Here is a 12,531-nt window from a genome sequence, read left to right as displayed (position 1 = left end):
TCATAAGAATGATTACGTAAGCCAAAATTCATTTCAAGTTTGTCCTTAAATGTCCCTTAGTGAATTTAAAGGCAATGTTACTGATTCACCCATATAAGGAAATTCAGGCATTTGAAAGGTATCAATAATTTGTGTGGTTTGACTACACTATAAGCTAGGCCATATTCAAGAGCCCAGCTTGTCCACTAATTGTCCAGTGTCCAATGGTTCCATGTGGCTACTATGTATTTCAAATCAGGTTAATGAGGCTAAGGACCTGAATTCTTAATTTTGTTTAATTTTAATTGATTTTCATTTCAGTAGCCGTATGTAGCCTGTGGTTCTCATATTGAACAGCACAGTTCTAGAGACAGGTGAACGATAACATTTGTAATGCAGAACCTTTCTAGAGAAAGAAGAGCAATGTTGAGATTTCAGCCACAAGATGAAAACTAATATACAACGGTTTCTAAACAATTTCACTCAATCAGAAATTGAATTAAATAAAAGAGCTCTAGAAAAGTACTCTAAATCCTGCCATAGCCAAATGATTAAGCTATGTTCTGTATATAAGAGGGCTTTCAAAAGAAAATGATTAATTCCTTCTGCTTTCTTCAGATTTTTGCATTAAATTTCTTTTCTTGTGTACTAAATTATATCCTTTCCTATATTTTACCTTTTTAAAAATATTTCTTTAGAGATTCACTGAGTTGCATCTAATGAAGTAGTACGGAGTTACACGTAGACTCTCATTCAGTGCATTCAATAGAAAAGAAGAGATATCCAAAAATTATCTTATCGCTATATAAAACCACTGGCTGAGCTGACAACAAAACCATTCCCGTGATTCTGGGTAGAACAGTGAATCTGATAACCTCAAGAAGTGGTCTCCAAAGCAGAGGACACATGTGGGAAAAAAATACAAAAGTTCTATTTATATTTAACTTTTTTAATTAAAAAATAAGAAATAAATTTAGCTTTAGTAATATTTAAGACTTGGATTGACATTAATGCCTTCACTCACTCCACATTTCATATGACCATAATACTGATAAGGCACCTGAGGTAAAACTGGGAGTTTTAAGACAGAAATATTGACAGTGGTTACTTGGTTCCTATATTTGCTTTCACATTTCAATGTATTACCTTTTATATTTGACCATCTACATGGATTTACAGAGTATATTATTTTAAATTGTAAAATATTTACAACTCTTCATAATAAGATGGTGTGTGACCTGGAAAACCTTTTCCCACACAAAGATTTTCTGATTATCAGAGTGAACTACTTGCTTCTAAACTCGAAGATTAGTTATGCATTGCTGTTTACAAAAAAGGCAAATGTTCTAAATTTGCTGACCTGCTCTATGACAAGTGGATGTCAGTAGTGTCTATGTAGCAGGTGGTTTTTTTTTAATATATAAGCTCTTCCTTCAAAGTAAATGTGACACTTCAATAATCCATGTGAAAGCCTTTTGAAGTGAGCATTTTGAAAATGGATATTTGGAAATATTTTCAGAGTTATGTGGGTTTTGTTGCCCAAAACTATAAATACTCACATAGCCATACAGTTTAAACATGGAAATAAAATTTCCTAATCTGTTTGAAAATATTCCCCACGAAAGTCTGAGTGGATTTTTAACCTATTCTTTTAAAACATTAAAATGCCCAGCTTTCCAATTAGTAGGGACCAGCTGACTTCAGGTAAGATGAAAAACTGCCAGCTGTATTTCTGAAAAAAACCTTGGCAAAATTGGTAGATGGAACTGAGAAATGAACACTGTTATTTAGAAAATATAGTCAACAATTTATTTCTTCAGTTGGGATTGACATATCCTTGCGAGGCATATTTTCAACTATGACAAACATTAAAACTAAATATAAAAAAAAACTGAACTTAGACTTCTGAATCATTGTATTACTAAGTATTAAACTAAGATTTTTTTTGTTTTTAATTTTTATTGCAGTATAGTCGCTTTACAATGCTGTGTTAGTTTCTGCTGTACAGCAAAGTGAATCAGCTATACATATATCCCCTCTTTTTTGGAATTCCTTCCCATTTAGGTCACCACAGAGCATTGAGCAGCGTTCCCTGTGCTATACAGTAGGTTCTCATTAGTTATCTATTTTATACATAGTATCAATCTCCCAATTCATCCCACCCCCCGCCTTTCCCCCTTCGTATCCATACATTTTTTTCTCTACGTCTGTGTCTCTATTTCTGCTTTGTAAATCATCTATTTACAAAGATCGTCTATACCAATTATTTCAGATTCCACATATATGCGTTAATATATATGATATTTGTTTTTCTCTTTCTGACTTACTTCACTTTGTATGACCGTCTCTAGATCCATCCACGTCTCTGCAAATGACTAAACTAAGATTTTTTTTAAATGACGAAGCATAATCAATCATAACACTGTCACTGAAAATTTTTCAAAGACTGTAAGTCAGTCAATTACATTGCTCTCATTAAAGATACATTTATTTTTATAAAATATAATCTACATTAAAACCATATTTTATATTTATCTCAACCCAATTAAGTTTTCTGATTTATAATATACAGAATATATAACAAAAGATGCATATACTTTATAGAATAAAAAATATACAAATACCATTGGTGAATGCTTAAAGCATTTTTACTAATAGAATACAATCAAAAAGTTTCAAGGCCACTGTCCTCATGTTTCCTACTTTAAATAGTGATTTTAAAAATTCTTCTAGGGGCTTCCCTGGTGGCGCAGTGGTTAAGAGTCCGCCTGCCAATGCAGGGAACACAGGTTCGTGCCCCGGTCCGGGAAGATCCCACATGCCACGTAGCGGCTAGGCCCGTGAGCCACAACTGCTGAGCCTGCGCGTCTGGAGCCTGTGCTCCGCAACGGGAGAGGCCCGCGCACCGCGATGAAGAATGGCCCCCGCTCGCCACAACTGGAGAAAGCCCTCGCACAGAAACAAAGACCCACCACAGCCTAAATAAATAAATAAATAAATAAATTTAAAGCCATGTATTTAAAAAAAAAAAAAAAATCTTCTAATAGAAACAAAGCAAAAGAAAACCTTTAAAACAGCAATATCGATTTATTTGAATGTTTTTAATAAACTATTCTGTAGGAGAAGATTTTGTATACTCAAAGCAAACAATGATATGAAATAGGTCAAGAATTATTTAAATGGATACTGAAAACATGATCAAGTCCAGGTAGCAGTGATCTGAATCAGTCATAAAAACAGCCAGAATAATCCTGCAATCCAGTTCAGGGTGTCGACTCAGATCTCAATTTACTATGCCCTTCAAAAAATACTTATTGGCCTCCCAGACTCGATAACAACCCAAACTTGTTGAGAATTTATTCTCCTCACAAACCACCCCATGCCTTTCTAAAATGCTCCTGAGGCTTCTCTCATTGGTTACATACCACTTATCTGTTTCCAACATCAGACTCGCTATACTAGTTTAAGATACCTTAGAGGCTGAAAAGCCAACACACTGGAAAAGAAAATTTTAAGTGAAAAGTTTGCCTCAATTATAACTTTGAAATTTGTAACTCCCTGTGGTATTTACAAGAGAAGAATGTTAAATATTGGCAAAATAAAACCCAGTAAACACGATGAGTGTCTCTGTTTCTAGCGATGTGGATTTTCATAGACAGGCCCCTACACCCTACAAATACGAATCGTGGTAGACACGTCCCAAAACAAGCTGGTTTACACAATGATCCTTGGGGTCTGTGACAGAAAATCTGTGACAAGGGACAAAGGCAAGCCAGTGCAGATGAAAAATGCCCTGAACAAGGGCTTTTCTCTCTGTTTCCCAAGCAGTAAAAACATCAGTAGAAGCCAGTTCCTAGCCTCCAATTCACATCACTACAGGGAAGGACTGAAAGACCACTGCTGGTCCCGAGTCTGAGGATGTGGTATGGACCGGCGGCAGGTACCTAGAGTGACCAGCACCAACTCCAGAACCTTAGAGAAGTTCCAGGCCAGCCCTGTGTCAATCAGACTACCCATCAAGGGCCTCAGGGGCCCAGCCTAGGACACCAAGATCTCGACTCCCAACCCTAGGACCTGGGCAAGTAAAGGGGTCGAGGGATCCAGAGTTTTCAAAACATGCATTTTGTAGATTCAGTGTTTGTTGATGTTATTTTTTGATCATTGAACCTCTTTGTACAACATTTTCACATGAGATTCACTGAACTGTTGGTTGTCTTACAGGGTATGTTTTTCTGTTTTTTTCCTATAGGAATTGAATAAATGCAATGCTCCCATATGTATAGCCAAAAGTTACACATTCACTCTAATCTTTATTTACCAGAATAGAGGATAATATTTTATCTTGAAATAACTTAGCTTTATTTGAAAGCTTTAAAAAGACACAACCCTCAGAAAATTGATAATCCTGATGCAATGAAAATAAATCAATCTTCCAAAAGGCCACCCAATAAGACCATCTAGTCAAATACATAGATGTGCTATATGGAAAAAAAACTACAACAAGATAATTAGAGGCAAGCAGCAACTGTAACAGACTGATAAAAAAAAATCTCCTTGTTTCTAGACAGACTGTTTATTGAACCACCCAGGAGCACCACTGAAACAAGGCTATACAGAAATGAGCACATACAGATCAATATCCACAATATGACACCCAAGCAGAAAAAATTCCACTCTGGCTAAAAGACAAAGCTTTGTAGCTATATGCCATTGGCATGGAGATAATAATCAGGCTAAAGATATTTACCAAATCAGTGACTGAAATTCATATCTTTAGAAATGCCAGAACCATCCAAAGGGAAGTGGGAACTCAGAAAAGTTCAAAACCATAGGAACAAACAGTGAAGGGAGGTGAAAAGAGGATCTTGACCTCTGTGTCTTGACAAGACAGAAACATTTCATTGACATAACTGGGTCCCAATTTGGGGGCAGGGAGTGAAGGAAGTGAAGGCTGTGCAGAGGGTTGGCTACGTGGAGGTGTATGGAGATGTGGGAGTGGGGATGTGTGGGGTACAGAGGAAGAGGGGGGTCATGGAAACATGGTGGGGATGTGCGATGGGCTTAGAGGGATGTGGGGGATTTGGGGGGTTTCATCGAGGGTGGGAGGATTGAGGGATATTGTGGTGGGAAGTATGGAGGGCAGGTGGAGGTGTGCATGGAATGTGGGGGGATGTGGGGAACTGTGGAAGATTACTTGGGTCGTGGTGGGCTGCGGGAGTATGTGGCAAAAATTCAAATTGAACATGTAGATTACTACATTTATGGGAATATTCCCTATTTTAAATAAATCAAGCTGACTTTCCTCATAAATTCATGGAAAGTTGAGATAGCCCAAGTACTTAAGGTCAGGAGCTTTATTGTACATTTGTTTCAGAGCATTTTGGGACCTCAGAGATAGATTACTGAAAATGAAAAGAGGATGTCATCACATGTCATCTCTGAAACTACAAAAGACAAGTGACACTAACTTGAAAAGATACACGCACCCCAATGCTCATAGCAGCATTATTTACAATTGCCAAGATATGGAAGCAACCTAAGTGTCCATCAACAGATGAATGAATAAAGAAGATGTGGTGTGTATGTATGTGTATACATACATACACACACACACACACACACACACACACACACACAATGTAATACTACATAGCCATAAAAAGAATGAAATATTGCCATTTGCAGCAACATGTTTGAACCTGGAGGGCATTATGCTAAGTGTAGTACGTCAGGCAGGGAAAGACAAATACTGTATGATATCACTTATATGTGGAATCTAAAAAATACAACAGACTAGTGAATATAATAAAAAAAAAGCGGACTCACAGACATAGAGAACAAACTAGTGGTTACCAGTGGAGAGAGAGAATGGAGAGAGGGGCAATATAAGGGTAGAGGGGAAAAAAGGGTTATTATGGGATTATATGAAATCAACTGTGTGAAACTTGAAAATTGTAAAGCACTACAGAATTTAAAGAATCTTTCATTCAATAAAAAAAATAATTTAAAAAAAAGACAAGTGACAGCCTTATTTCCAGAAGTATGATCTCTCTGCCTGTCCCTTACCAAACAGAGTTCCATGAAATCAAGTATGGATAGGAACTGCAAATTGGAAAAAACACACCAAATACACACATTTCTGTTTCAGTTTCCTGTGTACAGTTTTCTCCTTTTTTTCAAAATCTCCTAGCCATACTTTCTCTATTGCTTTTCTAGCAGATGGCAGGGTGTCTGAACGAATACCATCAATGTTTCAACAAGCATCATATTCCATAAAAATGTGCATAATTTGATTGACCCCTCTTGGGACTGGTTTCTCACTTCAGGGCTATTTTAATTTCCAGCCCATTTTGAACAATAGGGTCAGCCTTTGACTAAAGCCAAACTTCAGACATAATTTTAGTTTCAGCCTTCTCTTAGTCCCCAAATGAACAGTTATTCTGCACAAATTTCATTTTCTACTCCTCTTTCAGTTCATTTGGCAACATTCAGACCTGCATAGGAGATTTTTTTCCCAGTAAGATGCCTCTTATTCACCTACCCACACAAATACAACATATTCAAAAGTATTATATTTCTGAGCTTCTGATTTCAGAGAACTTTATCTCCATGTTCTTACCTCTGAATTGTTAAGGTGACATTTGTGAGTTCCTGAAAACCAGCCATCACTTGAACATTGGTCAATGTCCACCTTCTGAAGATTTATGTCAACTTTCATGACACCCCTTAAAACAGAGAAAGACAAAAAGAACAAATTAATATGAGCCTTTACAATATCTAACTCTGTATTCTACCCTAGAAATCAGCCAAATCAGCATAAAGAATGCACTAAAATTCTTCAAATTGCCCACTCATATTCATCTAAAGTGTACCGAGTGTAGACAGAGACAGAATAGAACAGAATCAGAAAGTATTAGTTTTATGTAAGTCCGAAAGCAGGGACTCTGTATTGTTCACTGTTTCAGCTCCCTGGATAATGCCTGGCACACAGTAGGTGTTCAATAAATATTTGCTGATTGACTGAACTCTGGACAGTATTACTCTGGACGTGGTAGCAAAGTCGACTCTGAAATAACACCTGCTCCCAGTACCCCTTCTATTAAAGTAAATTTTTTAAAAAGCCCTTATTTCTTTCTACTCCTATTTCCCAATGCAGGGCCTGGGATGGGAAGGCTGGGGCAAGGGGGCTGGGAAATGAGTTAAGAGGGGAAGACAGTATCAGAAAATAAGTATCTCTTTCCTCTGATCTTCTATCACAATGACTTTAAGCAGTTCTTTAGGTCTTCCAATGTTCCACACTGAACAGATTTGCACCATCCACAGAAGTGCCGTTTAGTGTTTACTCTTTTAAATCTAGAAATAAAAACACTGCATTTCACTTACCCATTTGAGAAAGGTCACTAAGAAAGAGAACTCACAAACTCAGAGCCAAAAACAAAATTTCAAAGAAAGCTCCAACTTCACCTAAAATTCCTCCATATTTGCCAACCAATCTCCCTATATTTTCCTAAGATCACTCTCTTCTATTTTTCACCAGCAGTAGCACCCCTAGCACCAGCAGTAACAGACCTATCTGTCCTACACTGAACTATCGCACCTGGACTTACTTGAAATAAATATTCTGGGGACTGGCCCTGAAGCCCAAAGCTCTACAATGACTTTTTTTTCACCAGGTTGAGTAAAGCATACACACTCCACTAAAACTCACTAAATGTAAAAACACATTTTCAAGGTCCCATGTCCCCAACTTAAACTATTTTCATTATGATATTATTAAATATGTACAAACATAAAGGTGGACTCAAATTCCTTATATTATAGGTTTTCTAGCTACAAAACACACACACACAAAAATAGCAAAACAGTAAAGCCAACAATTTTTAAATTTAAAAAATTACTTTAAAAACACCAATGATTATGTTTTGCTGAATTAAATTACCTCTCAGAAAAGAAATATGGTACCAACTGCTAGTTCAGCAAGCCTGTTTTACCACATGTTATGACTCATTTTTCTCATCTCTTTTCTCCTTTTAAGCTACTGTGAAAGCTTCTAACAGAGTGGCTTAATGTCATTTGGGTTTCATCTACAGTGAATAAATCATTTACTTTTTAAAGCTGCCTCTGTTCTTATTAACCTGTGACAAAGTATGTACTACGTTACCTAGTGCTAACATGTTCAAAAGAGACACAAAAACAAACAGGCACACCAAAACCTCCCATCAGCATTTGGTTATCCAGACAGCCCAGAATATGTGTAAGTTCATTTTTCAGAGGATCACTGAAAGGAAGACCCAAAAATGTATCATAAAAACCTTATAAATCCTTCAGAGAAATAGCCCCAGTTTGCAAAATCCTACTATTGTGGACCATAATTCCATAAAACAAATACTATTCATGTGATAATTAACTGAATTCCCAAGTGACCTAATGCCTTAACCCAATTAGCTCCTTTGCTCTTTCAACAAATATTTATTGTCTGGTATGTGCATATCGAGATAAGAGATGCCATGGAGACGAACCACATAGGTCCTGCCCAAGGAACCCCAAAGGTTTAAGACGCCTTAAAAAGTATCAGAATATTTCATGGAGAACGGATGCTAATTTCTGAGGAATGTGGAAAGTTATCACTTGGGGTAGAACAGGTATTCCATAAACACTGGTTGACTTGCTGTCTTCGCCAACCAGGACTTCCCATAAAACTGTGTTCCATATAGGTCGTGGCAATCAGGGCAAGCTCCCTCTGGGCTCTACTTATGGTCTTTGGAAAATAACATATCCAGTTTTCCATTCATTCAATAAATTACTTATTGAGCACCTCCTAAGAGCCAAAATTGTTCTAGGTCTCTGAAATACATTCGTAAGCAGGAAAAAAACAGTTCCTGCCTTCATGGAGCTTAACTCTAGTGTGGGACAGACAAATAATAAAGCAGGGCTATAATAAATAAGTAAATTACACTTCGTATTACAAACTAAAAAGTGCAATGGAGAAAACAGAAACAAAACAAAAAAACAACTTCAAGGAGGTAAGAAGGATGGCTGGGAGTAGAGGGTAGGTTAAACTTTTTTTAAAGGGTGGTCAGGATAAGCCTCACTGAAGTAAGATTTCTAAGTCAATGGTTCAAGGTACAAATAATCACAGCAGATTCGTATTCACACTCTAAGTTACCAGCCATCTTCCTCAGTGACATAAAATTTCACACTGGACTACCACCGTCCGCTACATTTTGGTATACCTGAACGGCTTATTAAGAATATAAATACGAAACTAATAAAAATATGTATTTCTGTTTGTTCCACAATCGTTAGTAATAATAAGGTCAAGTTTTCCTCCACTATCTTGCTACCCTTTAGGGCAAGATAGTGGAAATCTCAAAATCCTCCACAGCTGGCTCAGGGACACGGGTTAATTTGGGACTCCAGGAGGATGCAATTACTCTGGTTCCTTGCCTGAGAAACCTGGCTTAAGAAAGTGGTATCTTGGGCTTCCCTGGTGGCGCAGTGGTCGAGAATCTGCCTGCTAATGCAGGGGACACGGGTTCGAGCCCTGGTCTGGGAAGATCCCACATGCCGCGGAGCAACTAGGCCCGTGAGCCACAACTACTAAGCCTGCGCGTCTGGAGACTGTTCTCCGCAACAAGAGAGGCCGCGATAGTGAGAGGCCCGCGCTCCGTGATGAAGAGTGGCCCCCGCTTGCCGCAACTAGAGAAAGCCCTCGCACAGAAACGAAGACCCAACACAGCCAAAAATAATTAATTAATTAATTATTTTAAAAAGTCATTCTCCTACATACCACAATACCATTATCACACCCAACACAATTAAAAAAAAAAGAAAAAAAAGAAATTGGTATCTTAATGGCTGAGAATTTCCCCCCTTATTTCCAGGTTCCTATACAGGAAACAAAAGGTCACAGCAGACTTGCAACTCAGCTCATGAAGCTCTCTAGGCTCAGAGTAAAACCGCCAAAGGAGGCCTTCCCTGGTGGTGCAGCGGTTAAGAATCCGCCTGCCAATGCAGGGGACACGGGTTCGGGCCCTGGTCCGGGAAGATCTCACATACCGCAGAGCAACTAGGCCCGTGAGCCACAACTACTGAGCCTACGCTCTAGAGCCCGCAGGCCACAACTACTGAAGCCCACGTGCCTGGAGTCCGTGCCCCCCAACAGGAGAGGCCACCGCAATGACAAGCCCACGCACCGCAACGAAGAGTAGCCCCCGCTCACCGCAACTAGAGAAAGACCGCGCGCAGCAACAAAGACCCAACACAGCTAAAAATAAATAAATACAATAAATAAATTTTTTTAAAAACCTACCAAAGGTAATGAGCCGTGCGTTTAGCAGCTGGGAAATCAGCGCTGACTCTTCTTCAGTAGCGCCTGGGCCTCGGTGCCTGGAGACCTACAAAGCCCTTGGGGAGGCGCCGTGACTTTCTGTGGGGGGTGGGGAAATGGAGGCCTGGGGCATTAAGCGGAAAGAGAACAGCTCTCTCGGTTTGGGAAAAGCATTCAACCACAGCCACGCACTCAAACGCCGACTCCCACGCGCCGGCAGAACTTGGGCCTGCGGAAGCCCCCGCTGCGCCTGCGCAGGCCCCCGCCGCGCCTGCGCCCTGCGTCTCCTGAGCGAGCCCCTCTGGGGCGGAAGTGCTTCTCCCACATCCGGTGAGCGGGCACCGCCGGGAAACTCTGAGGGCGCGCAAGTAGCTGACGTGTGGTGGCTTGAGGACCGGAAGACGAGGGCCAAGAAGAGCCTGGTAAGTGGCGTCCAGAGAATGGAAAATATAGCAAATAACATCCCCCAAACCTCTGGGTGCTTAGCTGAGCCGCAGATTAGCATTTTCCTCCACTTCTCTTTCTGACTCCTGAAAGGCAGCAAAAGCCCCAAACAGGATTCATCCTCCAACTAAATTTGGAATTTCCCTGACGTTCTCTCTCCATGAATGGGCTTCCGTCCTTACAGTTTGTTCTGAAACTCACCCCCCAAATCAAAACAATTGTCAAGTTCCATAGATTCTACTCCCTGCATGCACCGTGACCCTTCTTCATTTCTGCTATTTCTGCCTGGTTCAGGTCTTCATCTCTCAGAGAGCTAAAAAATTTTTATAATAGTTTACTAATTTGGTCCTGTCGGGCATTGCTCCAGGTGAAGATCTCGGTTTGTAGGCCCTCACGTTTTTACGGTTTAAGGTCCTTCTTTAAGAAACAAATACAAAACTGTGAATATACATTTTTATCACAATATGACCTTTGGCCCTACATGCTTGTGTTATAAGTGCTGGTTGGGTAGTAAGATCATTACCAGAAGGCATTTCTATACCAAAACTTAGCTATAGACAGAAGTGACTACAGACTACTTTAATATATATTACTAAATAATCGAGAACTTCCCCTTAACCAATTTCCAGTAATGCCCACAGCCTAGGGAAAATGTAATGGAGGCAAGTTATAGTAGAAAGAGACTATTCAATTATATCTTCCTTTTGCAAGTTTTACAAAAAACAATTGACAACAAAATTCGTTGTTAGTGCCTATTCCAGGGCTTTAGAAAATTCCCATGCAAGCAAGGGGCCGTAGAGCTTAAGCATGAAACACTGCTGTCTGTTTAACCTTTGAAACTTGTAAATATGATCCTCACAATTCCCTGCTTAAAATCAATATTTCCCACTCTCTTGAAGAATGAAATCCAAGCTCCTTGGTATAACATTATATTCAGGCCCCTCCTACTTCTAACTTCTCCACCCACTCACTTGCATACATTCTTTGTTCCCGACTATTCAGAATTACATGTGGGGTCCTAAATAATTCATGCTATCTCAAAAAGTCATTCTTTTATAGATACCTTTATATCTGAAGTTCCTTTGCCTCAGTTGTGCTTTACCTATCATAGCTCCTACCTGGCTCCTTTTTAAAGCCTTCTGTGAACTCCAAGTCTCATTTAGAAACTGCTTCTCTATTCTCCCCACAATACACTGTGCTTACCTTCTTCATATCATTAGCACCTTTTATTATAATATTGGATTTTTAGTGATCTGTTTTTCCCACCAGACTAAAATTTCCATAGCCCATGTCTTTGTAATATTTTCCCTCAGCTCCTAAATCAGCACCCACCCCCCAAAATTAACCTTGAAAAATTGCAGATGCTAGAGAGATGTGAATAGTAGCTAAAATAACCATGACCAGAGAGAGAGAGAGCACGTGCCCGTGCGAAAACCCAAGGAAACAGAAAACTATCATGGACTGCTATGGGTGAACGAATGGAAAGAAAAACTGGGTATGTTGAAGGAACGTTTTGAAATTCTCCTTTTGTTTCTTCACCACGTTACCTTGGGCCATAATTTTCCTTCTTCATCACTACAGAAATTGACAGTAACAACCCATTAGTCAATTTTGATGGGGAATCAGGGCAGAAGTTCTACCAAAATAAAGAGCTGATAAAAACAGATGCTGTTAGACCAGCTGCCATCAGTCATTTCCTCCAAACAGTAGATAACCAGAACAGGACCTGGTGCCCAGCAGGGGGTTGCTTACATAACAGAAGCCTAAAACGTATGGCA

General features: G+C 39.4%; 1 protein-coding gene across 1 annotated transcript in view; it reads right to left on the bottom strand.

Moving 5' to 3' along the window:
- Positions 1-12,531, bottom strand: part of GPR158 (G protein-coupled receptor 158) — a 342,097-nt gene that overhangs the window by 286,881 nt on the left and 42,685 nt on the right. Inside the window, exon 2 of the mRNA XM_082385766.1 lies at positions 6,599-6,704. Within this exon, the coding sequence (XP_082241892.1) occupies positions 6,599-6,704 (106 nt within the window). The remainder of the gene's footprint in view (positions 1-6,598; positions 6,705-12,531) is intronic.

This window comes from Balaenoptera borealis (assembly GCF_965194805.1).
Source record: "Balaenoptera borealis genome assembly, chromosome: 3".
NCBI classification, from domain to species: domain Eukaryota; kingdom Metazoa; phylum Chordata; class Mammalia; order Artiodactyla; family Balaenopteridae; genus Balaenoptera; species Balaenoptera borealis.
Note: the sequence above shows the minus strand (reverse complement) of the source record. Positions and strands in the feature narration are given on the sequence as shown.